This window comes from Sinocyclocheilus rhinocerous, unplaced genomic scaffold, assembly GCF_001515625.1.
Source record: "Sinocyclocheilus rhinocerous isolate Xijiao unplaced genomic scaffold, SAMN03320098_v1.1 scaffold371, whole genome shotgun sequence".
Lineage (NCBI taxonomy): Eukaryota > Metazoa > Chordata > Actinopteri > Cypriniformes > Cyprinidae > Sinocyclocheilus > Sinocyclocheilus rhinocerous.
This window is the reverse complement of record NW_015624205.1, coordinates 1-23,396: the sequence shown is the minus strand read 5'-3', so window position 1 is coordinate 23,396 and position 23,396 is coordinate 1. Positions and strand designations below refer to the sequence as shown.

Genomic DNA, 23,396 nt, shown 5'->3' with positions numbered 1-23,396 from the left:
ATAGGTGGCGGTAATGCACTTATAAGTCTGCAATCCGCCGTAAAGCAAGAAGAAGAAGAAGGCGCCACCACTCAGGACCGTACGAACTTTGCTTGAATCAGAGGTAAAAAAAACAATATAAATACTGTTCAGTTTCTTGCACAGACCGATCGTTTTGTGTCTTTACACATCAATGTATCGTCACGAGCCGCAGGGTTTAATTTGGTTTTGTTTGTGTATGTTTTTTTTTACTCTCAAAGCCGTGATTCCCATTCACCTCCATTATAAGACTGACAGACTGCAACGGTTTGTGTTAAAAATCTTTGTTTGTGTTCTATTAAGGATTCATTTTTGGGTGAACTATCCCTTTAATTTGAAATGGGGCAACAGAATCCAGAACATTGCTACAGAGAGTATTAAAATGAAAAATTTGCTCATCCACAGACAAATCCAACAAGGAAGACATGATAGGGCAAGCATCACTAGAAAACACATCTGCATACAAAATAGCAGTAGAAGAGTTTACAGAGCGAATTTTTGCGACCACAGGGCATAGAGTCAACCATTGGAGTGTTGAGGACAGAGTTAAACAATACTGGTTTATGGTCAGAGAGACGTAGTCATCAATTTGCAGATTGGTGACTGAAAGACTTAATGAAATAACCAAATCTAATATATGACCCTTATCATGCGTAGGCTTAGACACAGACAAAATTTAATTAAAAGAGTCAATGATTTGAAGAAACTCCTAATGTTTCAACCTGCTCTGTTCACTTCAAATACAGCAAATATATATTGAATAATGTTTAATGTTTTGCCCTGCGATGTATTCACAATTAAATTAGAATAATTACATTTATGCATTATGCATGTAGATTAAAGGTACACTTTTTTCAGTGTTTTCCCTAGGAATTATTTAGATGCATTAACTAAAACAATGTTTTCAAATAGCCTCAATAGCCTCTCAGTGTTCTCTGTAATGGCAGATTAGTGAGACCCTTAATGTGTTGCTATAACATACTGTCTTGTAGTTGGAATAGATTCATGAGTGTTGCACTTCTGGTTGTGCTGATCATGCACACAGACACACACACACACACACACACACACACACAGGCGGATGAGTGATTACACCCCTCTAGCTGTTCCTTAGCACAGGCTACTGTGTACAGAGGTGGTTCATAGGAATTTATATGTTAGTATATTGAAGAGCTCTTTCAAAGTATAAATAGTTGATACTGTTTGGGAGCTTGATATCAAGATAATCCTTATTGCAAACACAGCAAACAAACAAAAGTACCATTAGGTTGTGGTCATTAGCACTGCAGCATTGAGAGTGCTCGTCTTAGGCTATTAAAGTTTATTGGTGCTGCTTTGGATCTTCACTGCACAAGTGCTGCTCCCATGTCAGCCCTGCTCCTTGCATCATATAGCTAATGTAATACTGAAGAAAAGTACACTGATCTTAGATCTGTCAGTCCAGGCAACCATAATACCCTAATGCAGTGTAATTCTGTGCTGTATATCTGTGGTGTCCCACTGTTTAGGACTGGTGAGTGATTTTTGTAGCCTCAGAGAGCGCTATGCTTGCATTATGAATATGTTTGGGGAACGGCATCTGCTTGGCAAGCAAATCAATAAGAGAGTTATGATTGTCATTCTTTCTTTTATTTTTTTATGGTGTTTATCATTTCTGTTCAGCGTATTGTGTTTTATTACAGAGGAATAATTCACAATGAAGTTGTCTTTTATCACAGAATTTGGGAGATAAAATGTCAAGTGCTGCTGACAAGAGAGATGAGAAAGCAATTTGGAAAAAAGTGGGGACAAACAGATTGGAGGCAGGTGTAATGATAGCGTGAATGGAAACAAAATAGATTTTGGTAAATATAGAGACAGGATGTGATAAGTGTGATAAGTTGAGGTTTATATAAAAATAAACAAATCAGGCTAAAGAGTTTATATCTTAAATTTATTTAAAATACTTTGCTTGGGGGTTTTTAAAGATTAAGTCTTTTATCTTCATGGAATCATACATTTGCCTTGCACACCCCCCATCCAAAGCTCTTAATGGTTATTTAGATGGTCTAAGTCAAGTCAAGTCACCTTTATTTATATAGCGCTTTTAACAATACAGATTGTGTCAAAGCAACTGAACAGCATTAATTAGGAAAATAGTGTGTCAATAATGCAAAATGACAATAGTAAACACTAATTTTTCAGTTAAAGGCAGTTCATCATTGAATTCAGTGATGTCATCATCCAGCTCAGTTCAGTTTAAATAGTATCTTTGCAATCATTTGCAATCAAGTCAACGATATCGCTGGAAATGAAGTGTCATGGCCATAGGGGTTTACGAACACCTTTAGAAATGCTTCTTTTTTATTTTTACTTTGATATGATTGAATGTAGTTACTCGAGCTTAACAAGCTTAACTCGGATGTGGATATAAAGAACAAGCTTTGAGCTTTCTGTCATGGATTCATAGTTTGCACCTCGTATCTTTTTTATTTTTACTTTGATATGATTGAATGTAGTTACTCGAGCTTAACAAGCTTAACTCGGATGTGGATATAAAGAACAAGCTTTGAGCTTTCTGTCATGGATTCATAGTTTGCAACTCGTATCTGCATCAGTCCGGTTCAGCATTCTTTGTTCTGTTGTTGAGTGTCATGTTTCATTATTGTGTAGATGAGCTGGGTTCCAGGGAACGGATCAACTGGATTTAGCTTGAAGCTTATTTTTGTATGTTGAATTATAAGTATGCCAACAATGCACAAAATGGTTAATGTTTCTTTTACCTTTTAGAAGTGTCCTTGGTTGTTTATAAGTTGAAATGTCCAGCTGTTGAAATTTGCCTGCTGCAGTGTAAAATCATTTAAAATGCAAAGAAAACAAATGTTTTGGAAGGGAAAGTACTGTATTCATTGCATATAAGATAATGATTAAGTGTATCGCCACTTTTGGCAGGCATGATGAGTTTATTTATGTTGAATAATAAATAAAAAACACTTGGTGCTTACTTAATGGTGTTGTTGTTGTTATACATGTCTTTGTTCAGTTGTTTTCTGATTTATTTGTGTTTTTGATAGAACTAGAGGTGTTTTGTTGAATGAAAATGAAAGCTAGTTGGTGTTGACTACAGCCATGCTCAAAATGAGTAATTGCTCTTGTGATTAACTTAAATTTTAAAAACAGCAAAGCACAATACTAAACAATATACTGTAATATATAATACAGAATATTTGTATTGTACAAAATAGTTATTTACTGTCTAAAGTTGACTTGGACTTATTCACTTATTTATCTTTAGCCATCTATGCATTTACTTATTATTTTACTCCAAATTAATGTGGTGTGTGCTGTTTGTATATGCAGTGAGAGATCAGCATGCATAAGACTCAAATCTATATATATATAATAGTATATGGCAGTTCTCTAAATTTACAAACACACATTTGTACCTTGGGTTCACTTATTACTATGGCAAATCTAATTTATCTTTCTGTACAGTACGTCCAGGTCTACTTGCCTGTGTTTGTGTGACTTGAGGAAACCCAGGCAGCACTGACAAAACTACAGCCTTTTCAACAAAGACAGTCAACAACCCAGAGACAGGAGTATGGTTAAAAAGAGAGAGGGGGCGCTGGGGAATGTCAGCAGCACAAACCTCAAAATGGCACTATTGCTTCGGTGTGTTTCCTCTCCATTGCTTCTCCCCCTGATTGTGCTTGTATCTGAACAAGGCCTTGGTCTGTTTGTGCTGGGACAGTCAGGCTGCAGGCCAGTTAGATGCATATACTGTCACACCAAATGTTGCTGTAGGAGTCTGCTGAAATGCAAAAAAAAAAATGTTTTCATGTTAGTGTTCCAAAAACATACTTAAATAAACAGTGTTCAGATGATCTTTGGCTTTTGTCATATTGTTGGTTTAGTCAGGAATTCAGCGTTTGAATGTGGGTTTTGTGGTTAGCAATACATCCGGGAGGTACAGGATTTCTTTCTTTCTTTCTTTCTTTCTTTAGTAGTACACAAACTCAATTAGACACCAATAAAATGGTTTAGTTGCTGGCCACAGAAATGCGATTTCTACACCGCACTGAACAAAACACCGGCTTTTCAGTGATGACTCATCTGAACACCTCTGATTGGCCATTGCGTTCATATGCTCAAGAGAATCGTGTGTGATTGGTTATAATGCAAAGCGCTGTAAAACACGTCTGTCTCTGGCTCAGCGCCAGCCAGCGAACGCAGATTTGATTTTAGCAGCTGGTGATGTGCCGCACTGAACGTTCTAATCACACCAGTGTGATCGTATCAAATATAAAGAAAATTATTTCAAAATCCACTTGGCTCAAAAATCTGAGGGGGCACGTGACACAAAGGAAAAATACCTTAATGTTGTCTTTAACATCAACACAAGATTTGATCTTTTTCCCACAAAATTATGTATTATGAGAGAGTTACACATCTGTCCATTGCATTGAAGATTATGATTAATATCCAGAAGTACATCACCACTTTTGTACTTTCAAGAAAATTTCATTTAACTCATTATTTCTTTTTTATTGGCAGGGGCTTTTCAGACCACATGATCCAGGATATTATCAGCACTTACATGGTGTTGCCTAACAGGATCACTGTACCACTAATAGATGAGGTTGAACTGGCACAGCTCCGTTTCCCCATGCCAAAGGTGAATATACACACACACACACACACACACACACACTCACACATCTCAACAAACCCTAGTTATTTACTGTCTAAAGTTGACTTGGACTTATTCACTTATTTATCTTTAGCCATCTATGCATTTACTTATTATTTTACTCCAAATTAATGTGGTGTGTGCTGTTTGTATATGCAGTGAGAGATCAGCATGCATAAGACTCAAATCTATATATATATAATAGTATATGGCAGTTCTCTAAATTTACAAACACACATTTGTACCTTGGGTTCACTTATTACTATGGCAAATCTAATTTATCTTTCTGTACAGTACGTCCAGGTCTACTTGCCTGTGTTTGTGTGACTTGAGGAAACCCAGGCAGCACTGACAAAACTACAGCCTTTTCAACAAAGACAGTCAACAACCCAGAGACAGGAGTATGGTTAAAAAGAGAGAGGGGGCGCTGGGGAATGTCAGCAGCACAAACCTCAAAATGGCACTATTGCTTCGGTGTGTTTCCTCTCCATTGCTTCTCCCCCTGATTGTGCTTGTATCTGAACAAGGCCTTGGTCTGTTTGTGCTGGGACAGTCAGGCTGCAGGCCAGTTAGATGCATATACTGTCACACCAAATGTTGCTGTAGGAGTCTGCTGAAATGCAAAAAAAAAAATGTTTTCATGTTAGTGTTCCAAAAACATACTTAAATAAACAGTGTTCAGATGATCTTTGGCTTTTGTCATATTGTTGGTTTAGTCAGGAATTCAGCGTTTGAATGTGGGTTTTGTGGTTAGCAATACATCCGGGAGGTACAGGATTTCTTTCTTTCTTTCTTTCTTTCTTTAGTAGTACACAAACTCAATTAGACACCAATAAAATGGTTTAGTTGCTGGCCACAGAAATGCGATTTCTACACCGCACTGAACAAAACACCGGCTTTTCAGTGATGACTCATCTGAACACCTCTGATTGGCCATTGCGTTCATATGCTCAAGAGAATCGTGTGTGATTGGTTATAATGCAAAGCGCTGTAAAACACGTCTGTCTCTGGCTCAGCGCCAGCCAGCGAACGCAGATTTGATTTTAGCAGCTGGTGATGTGCCGCACTGAACGTTCTAATCACACCAGTGTGATCGTATCAAATATAAAGAAAATTATTTCAAAATCCACTTGGCTCAAAAATCTGAGGGGGCACGTGACACAAAGGAAAAATACCTTAATGTTGTCTTTAACATCAACACAAGATTTGATCTTTTTCCCACAAAATTATGTATTATGAGAGAGTTACACATCTGTCCATTGCATTGAAGATTATGATTAATATCCAGAAGTACATCACCACTTTTGTACTTTCAAGAAAATTTCATTTAACTCATTATTTCTTTTTTATTGGCAGGGGCTTTTCAGACCACATGATCCAGGATATTATCAGCACTTACATGGTGTTGCCTAACAGGATCACTGTACCACTAATAGATGAGGTTGAACTGGCACAGCTCCGTTTCCCCATGCCAAAGGTGAATATACACACACACACACACACACACACTCACACATCTCAACAAACCCTACAAATATTTGTTCATATTAATATTCATTAACCTCTCATTGTCTTTTGCTATATTCTCTTTCACACTCGTTAGGGAGTTCTAAGGATTCATTTGAAGCTCACGGTGAATATACACACACACACACACACACACACTCACACATCTCAACAAACCCTACAAATATTTGTTCATATTAATATTCATTAACCTCTCATTGTCTTTTGCTATATTCTCTTTCACACTCGTTAGGGAGTTCTAAGGATTCATTTTCTTGAAGCTCAGAATCTGGAAGTTAAGGACACATATCTGGGCGGGCTGATTAAAGGCAAGTCTGACCCCTATGGCATGCTGCTGGTCAGCAACCAGCTCTTTAGAAGCAAGACCATCAAAGAATGTCTGCACCCCAAATGGAATGAGGTGTATGAGGTGAATACATACACACACATGCTCATTTACTGCGCTCATAAGACTCATGCGCATACACTGAAATGTGCATGTATGTGTGTCATCATCAGGCACTAGTATATGAACATTCAGGACAACATCTGGAAATTGAGCTCTTTGATGAAGACCCAGATAAGGATGACTTCTTGGGCAGGTGCCACATTCATTTATATGGCTGAAATGTACAATCTTATCTATTGTAGACCTTTTTAAAGATGTGTAATGTTCCTTTTATTTTGTTCCAGTCTAATAATTGACTTGAGTGAGCTTCATAAAGAACAGAAAGTTGATGAGGTAATGCGGTCACACTCTTGTTCTTGTTGAGATTAATTTACAGCTCACAACAAATGTCACCATCAGTTCTATTTCAGCACCGTCTCATTAATAAACTGACTTTGAACTTGTAACTGTATTGTAAGTAGGTTTAGGTTTTAGTATATTTTCAAACTATTTTGTTTTCAATGCAGTCATTCATAAAATTGCCTCCACTTTTAACACTCTGATGCATGGATTATTGAACCACAAAGAAAAAAAAAATCTAATGTAGTCTTTTTACTTCAATACAAATATGGTCATCTTCTTTTCCACAATTAACAACCAGAAGTACAGTTTTGTCTCATTAATGAACTGACTTGAGCTTCCATAGATGCAGACATTATCCTGTATTGATCATTATTTTTTCTTTATCCCAAAGAAGAGATTATTACCAGTTGTGTAATTTCTTTTGAACTCTGTAGCATTTCATCATTGGTTTGGAATGAACTGAATGTTACTTAAGCCCATAGCTACCATTCCAGTGTGCTAATAACATTTTTTCTGCAGTGGTTTGACTTGGAAGAAGTTGCTACAGGCAAACTTCATCTCAGATTAGAGTGGCTGTCATTGTACCCGAGTGCTGAGAAACTAGATCAAGTATGCACATACCATCACACAAACTGACTGACATTGATAGACATGATTAAACATACACTGGCTAAACTTTTTATCATTTCATTCTTGTCATCATCATTTGCTCTATTTTCTATCTTATTAGGTATTAAGGAGCATAAGGGCCAATGACAATCTTTCCTCAACTCTGCTAGTTGTTTACCTGGACTCTGCCAGTAATTTGCCGGTAAGAACAGTAGTGATGAGCATACATAGGTTCTGTCTGAGGGTCTGCCATAGGACAACATTTTCTAATGTCCTGCGGCAGATACATGTTTTACTTCCTTGTTTACTTTCAGTTTCATTGTTTTTATATTCTACTTTTATGAAATGCTGGAAAGTGTTCTTTGATAGTCTAGTTTGATATGAATACAAATGTGAACAAGCTGCAGTTTTACACACCCTAATGATTTACATGCAGTGATGTTGTTCCCCAGGCTGTATCTTGCAAGGTGCAATTATCATCTTGTTTCCCCCTAAAGATATTATTCACCCAAATATGAAACATCTGTCATCATTTACTTGCCCTCATGTTGTTCCAAAACTTGCTTTCTTCTGCAGAACACAAAATAATATATTTTATAGTCCCAACTATTTTTGTGCATACAATGAAAGTCAATGGGGTCCAGAACAATATTGCAATTTTCATTGTGGGCTGAACTATCATTTTAAGGAATGTTTGGTATTTAATTGACACCTTTTAATTAATTATAAAGGTAATTATTAGTTTGGAATGACTGATGTACAGTGCCGACTTTATTAACGCTTTACATTGTGCCTTCCTCCTCTACTGTAAGAGTGTCTTTGAGGGCAGCTTTGGCTGTGGAAACCTAAAGGAGAGGAGGGCCTCTGGCCTAGTCTTTTGTGAGAACCCCGACTCTCTCTGTAGAACGTTATTTGTGAGTTTGCCAGTAATCTGCATCCTGGTTCTCCTGATCTAGCTGTAGCTGTTTACCTAACATTGTAACTAGACATTGCTTCCATTCAAGCTGTTCTTCAGTAACAAACAAACAACATGATTTACGTTGATCTGATGCATGTGAACTGCCATTTTTACCTGTTGGGCATGTGTAACTTATAATTGTCATCCAATAAAATATGAACATCATATTTCTTAGATCTTTGTCCCATTCAATACTCCCAAAATCGCTTAGTAACTGAGTATGTTTGTATATTTTTATTATATGTATTTTGTGTTTAATCTGTCAGAAGCCAAGGTTTAAATATATAGCTTTTGTTTTTGCAGTCACATTAAGTCACATGATTAATCTAAATACAGCTTGGTCATTCTTAGATATATGACTGACGTTTCCTGATCTAGACTTAGTGAGCAGTCTGAAGAGAAAGGACAAAACTTTTTTTATTTTTTGTCCCTGCCAATATTGGCCACGTACACACTGCAAATTTCGGGAGTGACAACCCCATTTAAATGCGGGAGTCAGTCCTGTCAAATAAATTATCGTTCCATGTGTGTATGGAACACGACTCGCTCCCGAAACTGCCATGAATGGCAGCGTGGTAACCATAGCAACGTTGTGGCGTCTCGGAGAGAATGTAGGTCCGCAGATTAGCTAGTTTTGTGTTAGCTGCTGTTGACAAAAACATTAGACTGCAAAGACATGCAAAAATCCGCAAAACGTTATTAAATCGCCATCGTCGGGAGAGGCGTCGTAATCTAGTTTTGTTCTTTAAACTGTTGTTATTGAACAGCATACTGCTCTCTCCGCCATCCTGTCAGATCTGAGGTAAACACTTGACGCTTCTCGCGACATCGTCATTATTAACAACTAATTGTTCAGTTTGGTTCCGGACACACTCCATAGAATTTCTGTAAATCTGGTTGTCACTACCTGTATTTTTCGGGAGTTAATGCGGTTTTCACTCCCGTATTTTAGTGAATTATTTGTGTACAGAACGCGATTAAGGAGTAAAAGGTGAACTGACCACCGAATTTAGCTGCAGTGTGTATGTGGCCATTGTTACACTGATTCGATATGCATATGTATTTGTAATTTTTTATTTGAAATCTGTAGGGCTGCTGGACCAATCGAACTATCATTCTTGCATGCCCTCTTGCTGTATATTAACTTTCCTATTCTCAATTTCTCTCAATCCTTCCTGTGGAAAGACCAATCCTCTTGACTTTAACCCTGATGGCCCCAAACCCCCTTATAAAGGCCTGAAGGTACATTGAGAATGCTGTTTATACAGTGACATAACAAGCATTACACTGGCGTCTGGACCCTAAGCATGATTTCACGTCTTTTATGATTTGTTTCATTCTTTTGTGATTTGGGTTTATTTCTCAATTGCTTTTCCAATGTATTCTTCCCTCATTAACCACTGCATGTGTTTAAAGACTTAGAAGATGTTATTGAAGTACTCTTCTATTTAATATACTACTGTTCTACTGTTATTTTTTTACTTAATTTCATGTCTTTATTGAATTGAGAAAATAAAACAAGAGGCTTTTTGTATTTAGGTTGCTGCGGTATTTGCATTTTCATAGATGAGTTTAAAATAAACTTCTCACCGCAAAGCACTAGTAAGGAACATAACCTTAAAAAAGGCTAACTGAGCTATGATGTAATTATGATTAACCAAACTAGTACAATCAGCTCATGTTACCAGAGAGCTGAAGTAGATTTTTTAACTATTAAAGGAGACTGTCATATTTGGTCATATATCATTTATCATACTGTAGTTGAATGTTTTCTTTTCATTTTTGTTCAACAGTCTGGGAAGAAAGTGAGCATAGACCCAAATCCTTTTGTCAAACTGACTGTAGGACGAAAGATGTACACAAGCAAGGTAACATTCATTAATCAGCTTTAACCTGTTCAAGACTAGCAAATCACTTATATCCAGTCCTGTTTTGCTCCTGATTTTCAGGTAAGATATAAAACTAGTGAGCCGCTGTGGGAAGAGGCTTTTCCCTTCCTTATCAACAATCCCCACACTCAGGAACTGGAAATTGAGGTATTCTAGAAGAGAACACCCTAAAAGCATGAATATTAAAGTAATTAATAATTACTAAGATAATGTCAATTACGTAAGTCTACCGTAGTTTACACTATGGGTTCAAAAGTTTGGGATTTTAAAAAAAAGAACGTAATACTTTGATTCCACATTGACACATTAAATTGATCAAAAGTGACCGTAAAGATGATTTGTTCAAGACTAGCAAATCACTTATATCCAGTCCTGTTTTGCTCCTGATTTTCAGGTAAGATATAAAACTAGTGAGCCGCTGTGGGAAGAGGCTTTTCCCTTCCTTATCAACAATCCCCACACTCAGGAACTGGAAATTGAGGTATTCTAGAAGGGAACACTCTAAAAGCATGAATATTAAAGTAATTAATAATTACTAAGATAATGTCAATTACGTAAGTCTACCGTAGTTTACACTATGGGTTCAAAAGTTTGGGATTTTAAAAAAAAGAACGTAATACTTTGATTCCACATTGACACATTAAATTGATCAAAAGTGACCGTAACGATGATTATAATGTTACAAAAAAATAGATTTCAAAAAAATTGTTCTTTTAAAGATGAAACGAAAAACATTTATCACGGTTTCCACAAAAACTGTTTTCAACATGGATAAGAAGAAATGTTTGAGCACCAAATTAGCATATTAGTATGATTTCTGAAGGATCATGTGACACTGAAGACTGGAGTAAAAAAAAAAAATCAGCTTTGCCATCAGAAGAATAAATTACATTTTAAAATATATTTAAATATTTTTTTTAAAATGTAAAAATATTTCACAATGTTACAAAAAAAAAATTCTGACCCCCAACTTTTGAGCTATAGTGTATTTCTCAGTTGTATATCATCAGTGTCAAATGTATTGCTATATCGCTCAGTATAATGTAGAGTTGGTTAGAATGAAATACTGTTCATTTTGAAAACTCCTCAAAAGATTGTAGACGGTGTGTTCCTGTTGGGTTTTGTGTGTCTCAGGTGAGGGATAGTAAGCACAAGTGCTCTTTGGGTAGTATGCGGGTGGCACTTGGTTCTCTCCTGAAGGAGGTGGACATGACGCTGAATCAGCAGTTCCCCTTGCAGAACTCTGGCCCCAACAGCACCCTTAAACTCAAAATGGCTCTCAGGGTTGGTGTGTCTGTATGCTATTAAAAGATATTGTCTCATTTTTGTGTGTATGTTTCATTCAGCACTTGTGTCAGACATGTTGTCCATATAAATATGTTTTCATGTAAACAGGTCCTCGGTTTAGAGAAGGAGGTCACATCCAGCCAGCTGCCATCTGTCCGAGTCAGACACACTAGTCAGAATAACACTTGCGTGTCTCCACAACCTCAAACAGCCACTAGCACCAGCAACTCCACAGTCATCCAGCCGTCACACAACCCATCTTGTACCCTCGCACCAGACACTCCTCAAGGGAAAACAGGATTGGATGGCTCCCCGGTGCGGATAGCAGAGGCTGGCTGCAGTGTCTCCAGTCTAGAGATAAGCAGCTTGCACAAGCATCAGTCTCACAGAGACTCTACGTCTAGTCTGGCCTCTGACATTTCGCTGCCCTCTGCCACACTGGAACTGCAGCAGAGGTTACAGCAGCTACAGAAGTGAGTCTGTGTCCATGACACGCTGATTCCCTGTATGCAGAAGTCATTTGTGTTTTGCTTTTTTCCTGTTGATGCAAATTCATTTTGTTAGAAGCCACACTGGTCAGTTCTTTCTTCTGTGTATGAGAAACACTAAAAGCCAAAACACAGCCAAAAGTGAGACACTAGCTATATCCAGTGCAGTGTGAACCATTTATCTGCACGGCCCAATGAAAAACACAGCACAACTGACTGGATAGCACTGAGCAGATTGACCAGACCAATTTGAACAGTGAAGCAGTGGGGAACCGTTACACAACCCATTTGTATTTGTCGCTGACTCCCTGTTACAAACCACTATGGCATCCATGTTGCTCAGATAGTTGAAACTGTATTAAACAGCCCCAACAGTCTATACCACACTGAAGAAAACTGGAGACAACAGACAAAGTAGGATTTTCAATCCAAACATCACCACCCTTACCAAAAATTGCCATGAATTTACACAAACTGGAATGTTTTGGCAGAAATATTGCATATTCATGCTAAATATTACAGACTACCGTGCAAAGGTTTGGGGCCAATGATGTTTTTTTTTATTTTTTTGTGAAAGAAATTAATACTTTTTTATTCAGCAAGGATGCATTATATTGATCAAAAGTGATAGTAAAGATACAAAAACTTTTTATAATGTTACAAAATACTTGTATTTCAAATAAGTACTGTTCTTTCTATTTATCAAAGAATCCTGATTCTGAAGGATCATGTGACACTGAAAACTAGAGTAATGCCTGCTGAAAATTCAGCTTCGCCATCACAGAAATAAATGACATTTTAAAATATATTCAAACAGAAAACACTTATTTTAAATAGTAATCATATTTCACAATATTATTGTTTTTGCTGTATTTTTCAACAAATAAATGCATCCTTGATGAGCATAAGAGACTTCTGGAATGATTGGATTGTAAAAAGTAGATGTTAAATACCAGAAGATATCCAGGGTGGTTGAAGGAGAGGTTGAAAAACTCAAAAGTGCTTTATATTTTAAGTCAATTTAAATTGCAATGATGTGGATCAAGGAAATCATGCAGAATGCAATCAGGAACATGCGTTAAGAAAGTAAATGTTGTAAATATATTTTGAATTCATGTTGACTTGTTGAAAGCAAAACTATATCCAAACTCAGTCTCACACACTGTCAGATAAACTTGCTGTTTCTCTGTTACAGCGGCTCTGGGCTGAGCCAGTATCCGCTTGGTGAAGTCCAGCTCACTATCCGACACAGCTCACAAAGGAATAAACTTATTGTAGTGGTTCATGCCTGCAGGTGAGAATGCCACAGACACATTAACCTTCATCTTGCTGTGTTTTATAGTACCACTTCCAATCATTTTGTTTGCTAATTTTTGCCTAATTTTGACTTTTACACTGAACAAATCCAGTATATTAGTGATTTTTTGGTAAATGATCAGTGGTTAACTCTCTTGAACATTAACAACAGTGTGCAAATAAAGGGGGACATGTGTTTGCATTTGTATGTTTGAATTTGTATAAATGTGACGCAACAGGTCCTTGTGAAAATACTTCTCATGCTTTTGTGTGAATGTGTTTCCATGTGTCTTAATCACAGAAACCTCATAGCACTGACTAAAGATGGCTTAGACCCATTCATCCGCCTGTACCTGTTACCAGACAAGAGTCGCAGTGGCCGCAGAAAAACCAGCACACTCAAGAAGACGCTCAATCCTATCTATGACCAGTCGTAAGAATCACACTAAACTCAAAGACCATTTTAAAATCTGCAATTATGTTCTTTATAATAAATGGTGCAAAAGAAGTACACTTTAGCAAACTTTTAAAAAGGTTACTTATTACAGAAAGAATGTACTCAAGTGCAAACGGAATGTTATGTTGTCTAACACTTAATTGCATGTTAATTGCAGTTAAATGAAAATGTGTTAAATAGTTTAAATTTATATGAAATACATTTAGCTGAACTTTGACCCACTTTAACCAATACTTAAGTACATCTTTATATGTAATTTTATAATTACTTCTATTGTCTTTGAATGGTTGAAGTGTACTGATAAATACAGACAAGCATTTATAGTAAACTACTGATGTAATTTCTATCGAAACTTATGAAACATATGCAATATATTTACATATATTTGTAATCATGAAGTTGCAGTTCAGTCAATTTAAAATATATTTACTTGATATCGTAATATTGAATTACCCACTACAGTTATCAAAAATCAAGTACATGTGCTTTAGTATGTTAGCCAACATAATACACAAATTAAGTGTATTTATTTTAAAATCACACTTTAATGTTTATTAAAACATTATCAAAACATTTAATTAAAACATTTTTTAAATTACACTACAAGTCCACTGCACATTCAGTACAATTAAGCGCACTTCTTTTTCACAATCCATGTGTCACATTCAGCTCTGATTAGCAGTGTTATCATACTGTCTATCTGCATTCTTTTCAACAGAAAAGTGCCAGTTTTGAATTTCAATTCAATTTCAAATTAAATTAACCTTGACAATAAACATTGTAAGATGTTTCTTTAGCTTGACATGGTACCATTTTAATGTACAATAAGGTGGTAAATAGCAAGGTGATTATAACGGCAGTTGAGGAGGAAAAATGAGGAACTACACTCTGTTCATTGACCGTCTGAGGAATAAAAGTTTGTAATGATATATTACAGAGATTTTTTTTATTTTATTTTTTAAGAACTTTTGCTAATAATCTTAGAATACTAATACAAATTTTCCTAATAGTATTCACGTCAAACCTAATGTGGTTACAGACATAGTGACATCTTTTTTTAGGTAGGTGTGGCTAACTCTTAACTTTTATAAAGAATATCTCTTTGGATTTGAGACTTTAGTCTTTGCAACTTTACAGATCTTCTTTATGCACCAAGAGCTTGTAACACTCTAAAGAGAAAGGAAAAAATGAAATCGCATCATATGACCCCTTTAAATTGCATTCAAATGAGAAGAGGACCCACCAGATTCAAAATCTTGCCTGCTGTTTATCTTGCTGTATGCATTTGCATGACATTTCCTTCATATTAAATCCACAGCGGAGCTCCTTACCGAACAGAGCTAGTTAACTGTTTTACCCTCCAAACCAAGTCAGCCAAGACTTTATAATATACTGTATGATGCAACTGCCAATGTTTCTGAGAAATTTTATTTTTGTTTAATTGCATTGCTGAAGGTTTCTTGATACCAGTTGTCTGCAGATGCATGTAGCATAGTAAACCAGTAACTATAGTAACAATCTCTTGTTGTGTTGCTTTTGTCAGCTTTGAGTTCAGTGTGTCAATAGTGGAACTGCACAGGAGAACTTTGGATGTCGCTGTCAAGAATGGAGGAGGACTGTTGTCCAAACACAAAGTACTACTGGGCAAGGTAAAAAAAACATTGATGCATTCACATTCCCTTCTTTTTCTCATTCTGTTGATCACTGGATTTTTATGGAGGCTCTCATATGTCTTTGTCACAGGCCGTTGTGGACTTGGCAAGTGAAGACGTTTCTAAAGGATGGACTCGATGGTGTGATTCTCATTCATTTGTACAGTCACTCTTCTAAGTGTACTTTTTCCTGATTACAAAAGCTTCCTTTATCTCTCAGGTATCATCTGACTGAGGATGGATCTAAGAAGATAATTCAGACGTAGTGGTCCATGCTAGAAAGCAGAAACGAATGGAACAGCAGATAACTGGGACATGTCACGGCACGCACAGGATAGAAGCTTGAGAAGCAGAAGAGCAGCGCTGGACTAACTAAACCAGGCTACTTCTACTGGGATTTACACTGGCCTATAAAGTGTCTCTCTCATTCTCACCAAAGCTAAAATTGCCACCTTAAGCATCAATGGCCCGCTTACTCTCTCTTTCTCAAAGGATTCAATCTGATTGTCTTTTTTGTTTTGTCTGCTTATGTTTGTTTTATTCATCTTATTGGTGTTTGGACAAATTATATCACTTTTTTACCCGATAAAAATAGTTACCTATGAAGTTAAGAAACAACGACAGAAAAAAATGATCATTTAGATAATTCGATTTATTAATACATGTGCCTTTATTTATTGTATTTAAGTTATTTTGATAATATTTTGAAACTTTTTGATTTCTGGGTTTAATACTATGTTTTGTAAGCAATCAAAATCACATCTGAAAAAATGTTATGTTGCTGGAAAGTCAGACATTATTGTAGCATTGTTGTTTGTTTGAGGCAGTATATTACACAAAACACATGGCCAAAGGCAAAGGCCACACGTATTCATTTGTATGTATATATGTATGTATGAACATCTATTTTTTCTTAGATTTCATGCTTTTTCTATCTCAAACAGCTATGGAAATTCTAAGTTATGTTCAGCTCTTCATAGATGATCCACTGATCATTTATTTTAAAAGTATTTTACTGTGTCCTGTTGCACAACACAAAATGAAAAGCCTGTACAGAAATGTTTGATACCCGTTTTGTCTGCAACAGCTTTATGAGGAAAAGCAAAATGTGTATTTAGTATGTGACATTTGTAAGATGATAATAGCTTGGTTACAAAGTGTTTTGCTTATGGATTGTTTAAAGACTGTGAAATGGCTGTTGATATGATTTCCAGCCTTATTCTTCTCTATGCATAATGCATGATATCATTAAAATATGAAATTCAACTTGAATCATACTGAACTTGTAACTTGGACCCCTTTTAGAGTTAAAGAGCCTGAATGCATTTTTATCTTAATTGTCCATTCATACTTTTTTGTTTTTCATGGTATATTTTAACAAGGAAGGTGTTGAAGCAACCTAATAAAATATAATGCTCAATATTTAGGCCTTTTTTTTTTAGGTCCAGCAATACTCAATTATAGAACATGATACTGATAAAGAGCAATATTTTCTAATAACTGTACAATCTAAAGTTTCCTTGGCTTGGTATTCCAAAAAGAGGGAGAACAGATTAACGTTGTTTTATTTATTTTTTATTAATATTTTTCTACAACAGAAAAGTATGTAATTACAATATAATGTATCATCTGTAATATCTCGGAGACAATTCTTCACCTCTGTGCCTCTCATTGTTTACAAGTGTTGGAAATGACTTTGCTGACTTAACATACAATGTGCTTTTGGCTCCATCTGCTGGACATTAGCTGTTAGTTGTAGATTTTAGAGTAGTAAATGAACAAGCCGATGCTCTGAAACAGTAGTAGTAGCATTATCTAAATAACGTTCTACAGAACGCTTTTAGTAGAGATAACGATGAAATCTGTTGCATTCAAAGTCAAGCGCCGTCCATCTCCCCTACAGCAGGTGGCGCTGTCACATTAAGAACGGCAAGGACGAAACGTTACGCCTGACGTCATGACGCTTCTTTAAGTTTGAGCGGGGAAATATTGAAACGGGCGGAGCGGGTGTAGCTCTGAGGCTCTGATGTTCTAACGTTAGATGTAAACAACCTGACAGGTTTGCTTTGACGGAAAATATTTATTTATTATGTGCTGATAGAATTTAGAAAATAATGCTTTGCTCTGCGTATGCGAAACGAAAGCCTTCCGTGTCGAAACTATATTAACACTTACGCTGTTGCATACGTTACATAATCTCATCCTGTGCACGGACAATGATATAAAATAAAACATCAATGGTAAGTTACTTGCCGAAGTACGTCGTAATTGTTTTTCTGTTTGTCTTCTGTCTGGTAGGACTCTAAGCGAAATGTCGAAACGAAAGCAGTTTCTGGAGTCTGTCCATCATGAGCACGTCCAGGATTTTCTGAACTTCATCAGATTGCATGTGAGTCATGTTTACCACGCTCTCCGTCAGTGTCACTCCATATATTTGAATGACAAAACTAATTGAATTGAATGTGCACGTGTAGTGTGATTCGAACCTTTAAAGCACATAAACAAACAGTACTTTCAAATAAAGTAATAATATAAATAAAAGATTAAGTATATTCTTTTTAAGTATATTATTTCCGTAATAAGTAATCTTTTTAAAAGTATGCTAAAGTGTGCTTATTCACAAGGCATTAAAGTAATGTACTTAATGTGAATTACGCTGGATACATGTTTTATCTGTTAAACAACTAAAGAGAACAATAGACACGCAAGACCTTATATTTTGACTATATGATGCTGTTGTTTCTTAGATATGACAAGTTTACATTCAGAGTAAAGAAAGTAAAGTCTATGCAAGTCAGTCTTCAACTACCAGTAAAAGTCAAGGATACAGAAAGAGCTAAAACACCGGTCTATATTATTCAGAAGATCACACTGTTCACTGCTGTTTGTGTTACAGAAGGATGGAGTGGATCCGTTTGACCTGGCTGAGGTTTTGCCGGAGCTGCAGAGGAGTCAGAGGCAGGAGTTGTGGGAGAGACAGCTGAAGTTGCTGCAGCACAGCCTCACTGCTCACCCTCCAGAGCGCTGGATCACTGGAGCCGAGGAGGGCGCAGGCGACATGGAGGTAGAGATTTCTGAGGAACAGGTAAGACTGCTAATGTTTCGAATGAGACAGAAAACCAAGATCTTTATGGTAACATGTCAAAATGACAGGTAGTTTGTTCTTGTTTCCTTTCAGATACAGACAATGGCAGTAATAGAGGGCGTTACAATTGTTTCTACAGTCTCTGTAGACATTTTGCAGGAAAATGACATTTATACTTCTCTTCTCGAATGTGCCCAGATGCTAAACCGTAAGTACTTGTAATGTGACTCTTGAAAAAAATGCAATAATGTGAAATAGTATTACAATTTAAATGAACTGTTTTGTTTTCATATATTTTAAAACGTCTTTTATTCCTGTGCTGGCAAAATAGATTTTTCCGCAGCCATTACTCCAGTCTTCAGTGTCGCATGATCTTTCAGAAATTATTTTAATATGCTGATTTGCTGCTCAAGAAACATTTATAGTTATTATTATCCATGTTGAAAACATGCTTAATATCGCTGCATAGTATTTTTGTGGAAACGTGAAACTTCTTTGATGAAAAGAAAGCCAAATAACAGCATTTATTTGAAATAGAAGTATTTTTTAACATAAATGTCTTCACTGTCACTTTGATCAATATAATGCATCCTTGATGAATACAGTAATAATAATTTAAATCCAAATGGTTGCAGGTTTGATCTTATTTGATGTCATCATTGTCATTTTTGCATCACCATTGTACACTTCAAAAAGGTTCATAATTCCACATTTGTTTCTTAAATAGGGTTGTAATGTATTTCCTCCATTGTTGTCTTTTACTCCAGGTATAGAGTGCGCTTTGCCACTGTCACACACACCCCTCCAGCAGGCTATTCATTGGCTGTTTGAATGCTGGTGGAGACGGGATCTAAAAGGGAAGGAGGAGCTTGGATGGACTGTTTTCCTTGTCTGTTTGGAGAACACTGTTACACTTGAGAAACCGGTACTAGAACAACTTTATATCCATTATATATAATAAACAGGCAGATCATTTGATATTCTATATTATGGATGAAAAGTGTTTATGCTTTCTGGGTTTGTTCCCAGGTCAGTGAGCTCAGAAGGCTCTGTACTCTACGAGAGGTGCTTCTCAGTGTAGACTTTGCATCTGAGAGAGGGCAGCAGGTCATTGATCCTCTCCTCCAGTGTTTCTTCAGGGTCTCTCATATTAAACAAGAAGAGGTTTGTGTATATGTGTTTGTGGGCTCATACATTTGAGACATTATTTTCCACTGTAGATCATGTTTATATTATTTTGTTTATTGCTTATTTTTCAGGGGAAACGGTTCCTTGCCTTCCTTTTTTCTTGGAACGACAACTTCATTCGCATGATTCATGAAACTATTAAGAATCAGCTGCAGTTTTTCCCAAAGTATTTCGAACACTCATGACCTCTTGTTTTATAATGCTTTGCTTTGTAACTTTGTTTATATTAAGAGACAATACGAAGTGGAGACAGACCACTTTTAGTAACTGAAAACCTGCTACACTCAATATATAGATGCTAAGTATAGCAGATACAACAAAAGAAGTTTACTCTATAATGCGCATGTGCATTAAATGCCTAATGCCTACCAAGAAAATAGTTGTCCGTCATTTGGGATGTAGTCGCGCGTAGCCAGGGCAGTTTTGATTGGCCAAGCCCGCCCATGAGGCCGTTTGACCGACATGTCAAACAACCAATCACAGTTCGTTTCTTTCAGCGTCACGTTTCGGGGCGTGGAAATGTCGCCACAATAACAGTGTGTAAAACTCGCGGACGTATTTTAAAGATTCTATCCCACGAACTTTAAATATTTCACATCATTTTGAAAATCCAGCATTTAGTTGATCATGATAAACGCTCATTGTCACAGTTGTAAACACAACGGCTTTCTTCTTTCGTGAGGGGGTTTGGCGGCACGGCATCTTTGTTTCCAGGCGGAATGTTAAAGAACGCGACACACACGTCTCCCGGAAATCCTATATAATTCAACCAATCCGATGACGACTTCGAAACTCCTGAAGTGTTTCCACTTTTGTGTGCCGTATGCATCAGACGTTCAGACGTTCTATTTGGGATATCTTTTTAATGCTTTTTAGCAGGTAAAGTACTCGGTGCACCTTTAAAAATTGGAAATTAAATGGACCTTCACATATTTGATGGGAAAATTGCATGACACTACTTGAGTAGCAGAGTTATCAGGTGATCACTCACACAGAATCAGCTTATTAAAACAAGCCAAGCAAGACAGTTCTGTAGTAACCTTCACATATTAATCAAACAAGCAATATTAGAGTGGTCTCTGTACTATCTAAGTACACTGTGCATTTGTACTGTATGATCTGCTATTTCTTTTGATATCCTGTACCTACAGGATGTTGTCTGTTCATGTGGCTGAAATTTACTTCAGAGCGTGGAGAAAGGCATCAGGTTCTTTTCTGGAGGAGATTGAGTCCACCTGCATTCAGGACCTAATGCAGCACGCTCTGTTGCTGCACAGAAACTCACCTGTACACAGTAAAGTCAGACAGGTCAGAGACCGTATTTCATCTTTATTGCAATGAAGTGGATAATTAAATATGAACTTGTTAACTTACACTATCATTCAAAAGTTTGGAGCCGGTAATGATTTTAAAAGAAGCCTCTAATGCTCACCAAGGCCACATTTACTTGACAAATATAATAAGAACAGTAATAGTGTGAAATATTAATAAATAAGAGAAATAATAGTCAGAAGGCTCATTTGATACTTGGAGGCAAATGGAACAGATAAATTGGTGATCTGAATTTTGAAACTTAATTCTTAACTGTAAGTGAAAATGTGTCCCTGTCTCTGCATATAGATCCTTAATTATTTCCACAAGCAGAAGTTTCGTGAGGGTGTCGATGTGATGCTGCACAGACTCTACAAGCCAATTCTGTGGAAAGCATTAAAGGTAGATGATAAATCAGTTGACAGTGTGTTGTTTTAATTGTGCTTATACTTTAAACATGTTGATCTTTAAGTTAAAGCCTACAGTTAATGCTTAAGTGAAGTATATCACCTGTTTATACATGTTTATGATCTTTTTCAACAGGCCACCAATGCTGAGGTTCGTGCCAATGCTACACTGCTCTTCACTGAGGCTTTTCCCATCCATGACCCCAGCATGAGCAGTGAGATGGTGGACCAGGCTGTTCAGAAACAACTCGATTTACTGTTTGTATGTCAACAGCTGATTCCATATTGCATGATTATGCATTATTGATATTTTGTAATATTTGCACAATAAATAAATCGGAAGAATTTTAGTAAAGGGCATTCAGTGTGTGCAAATAGAGTGCACCAGTATGCATCCAATTTTTCAGTGGCCTTGGTTCTGGAAGTATTTCTTCATTCTTTAAAAAAAGTCTTTGAGAATTATAAGCTATGAACCAAACCAACCAGCTACGAGGTAAATCACAACATTACAAGCTTTGAATAAAAGCAAAAAACTATTTCTTTGCAGAATCATGGGTAATGTAGTTTTTCACCAGGAATTCTGCTGTTAGACATGAATATTTAAAATATAAGTTGAAGTAATGCAGGCTGGTGGCTTTAGCAAAAACATTTACCATTGATTAACAACCTTGTAGAAACAAAATCAAAACAAAAGCATGCACATCACTAGAAAAACTCTCAAACAGGGTGCTCGATTAAAAAAAAATTGATAATGAAAACAGAAAAAAGTTGGCACACCTAGGCTCCAAATATACAAAAATTTAATAATGGACTATCACACAGGTGACGTTTCGCGCACGCAGGCTCGAGATCTGATGAAGAGCCTGCATGCTCGAAATGTCACCTGTGTGATAGTCTGTTAACATCATTGTAGCTCACAGTAGGTCTGTCTTCATCACTTTATAAGTTATCGTTAAAAATGAGTTCCCCTGTGGAGAAAATGATTGGGATTTTTACTTTGGGAAACTGACAAATTGACCCTTTGTGTCTCCATAGGCTCTCCTTGATGACCCACAGCCCCTCGTGCGCTCTTCGGCAGTGCTGGGTGTATGTTCTGTCCTGGCTCGTTGCTGGGAGGTAATCCCATCCACAATTATCACTGACCTCCTGGAGAAGCTCATCCTGCAGCTGGCTAATGACACAACCTCTCCAGATGTCCGCTGCTCCGTCTTCATGGTAAAACCCCAACTGTCTATCAATCACTTGAGCAAAGTGATAGGAGAGAGATGGGGAGCAATTCCTCAACATATTTCTAGTTTTGCAGTGGAATGCAAATTTAAAGCAATTTACAGATCGAGAAAAGGACAGTCTTCTGCCGAGTAATTTCAGCTTGATTTAGTCATTTTAGAGCTTCAAACTAAAAGGCTACTTGGAGTGAATGGAATGTACCAATCATTAATTAAAAGTCCAGAGGTTAGCACTACTTACAAAGACATTTTAACCTGAAAGAAAAAATAAATTTTAAATATGTTCACAGTTAATTTAAACTTTTTGTGCTTTTGTGCTATATATTTTGAATGAATAAGCCTTATTATAGCATGTTTGTTTGCCCTACAGTGCATGTCTATAATTCTGGATAACAGTTTAAGTCATCCACTCATGGAAAAACTGTTACCTGCTCTGAAGAGTAGCCTCCATGACAGCTCTGAAAAGGTGCGTGTTGCCTTTGTGAGCATGCTCCTCAAGATCAAGGCTGTACGGGCAGCCAAGGTAAGAAAAGTATATGATTATGATGAAAAATAAATGGTTAATATATATTGTGTGTGTGTGTGTGTATATATAT

The 23,396-nt window shown here is 36.7% G+C and overlaps 2 protein-coding genes across 2 annotated transcripts in view; both read left to right on the top strand.

Moving 5' to 3' along the window:
- Nucleotides 1-17,005, top strand: part of LOC107739336 (extended synaptotagmin-2-like) — a 35,352-nt gene extending 18,347 nt beyond the window's left edge. Inside the window, exons 8-23 of the mRNA XM_016551437.1 lie at nucleotides 4,555-4,675; nucleotides 6,450-6,626; nucleotides 6,716-6,798; nucleotides 6,890-6,938; nucleotides 7,467-7,556; nucleotides 7,678-7,758; nucleotides 9,700-9,756; nucleotides 10,308-10,382; nucleotides 10,464-10,550; nucleotides 11,538-11,687; nucleotides 11,799-12,163; nucleotides 13,374-13,472; nucleotides 13,776-13,907; nucleotides 15,475-15,580; nucleotides 15,675-15,724; nucleotides 15,804-17,005. Coding sequence (XP_016406923.1) covers nucleotides 4,555-4,675; nucleotides 6,450-6,626; nucleotides 6,716-6,798; nucleotides 6,890-6,938; nucleotides 7,467-7,556; nucleotides 7,678-7,758; nucleotides 9,700-9,756; nucleotides 10,308-10,382; nucleotides 10,464-10,550; nucleotides 11,538-11,687; nucleotides 11,799-12,163; nucleotides 13,374-13,472; nucleotides 13,776-13,907; nucleotides 15,475-15,580; nucleotides 15,675-15,724; nucleotides 15,804-15,849 — 1,768 coding nt within the window. The 3' untranslated portion in view covers nucleotides 15,850-17,005. The remainder of the gene's footprint in view (nucleotides 1-4,554; nucleotides 4,676-6,449; nucleotides 6,627-6,715; nucleotides 6,799-6,889; nucleotides 6,939-7,466; nucleotides 7,557-7,677; nucleotides 7,759-9,699; nucleotides 9,757-10,307; nucleotides 10,383-10,463; nucleotides 10,551-11,537; nucleotides 11,688-11,798; nucleotides 12,164-13,373; nucleotides 13,473-13,775; nucleotides 13,908-15,474; nucleotides 15,581-15,674; nucleotides 15,725-15,803) is intronic.
- A 559-nt stretch (nucleotides 17,006-17,564) lies between these two features.
- LOC107739481 (condensin-2 complex subunit G2-like) lies at nucleotides 17,565-23,332 on the top strand (the record flags this gene model as incomplete). The annotated part of the gene is made up of 12 exons (XM_016551612.1): nucleotides 17,565-17,642; nucleotides 17,882-17,972; nucleotides 18,480-18,668; nucleotides 18,762-18,876; nucleotides 19,436-19,593; nucleotides 19,698-19,832; nucleotides 19,928-20,022; nucleotides 21,008-21,164; nucleotides 21,477-21,569; nucleotides 21,711-21,836; nucleotides 22,610-22,789; nucleotides 23,171-23,332. Coding segments are annotated over exons 2-12 (1,488 nt in total), but the record flags the coding sequence as incomplete, so codon positions are not given.
- Between the last annotated feature and the right edge of the window lie 64 nt (nucleotides 23,333-23,396).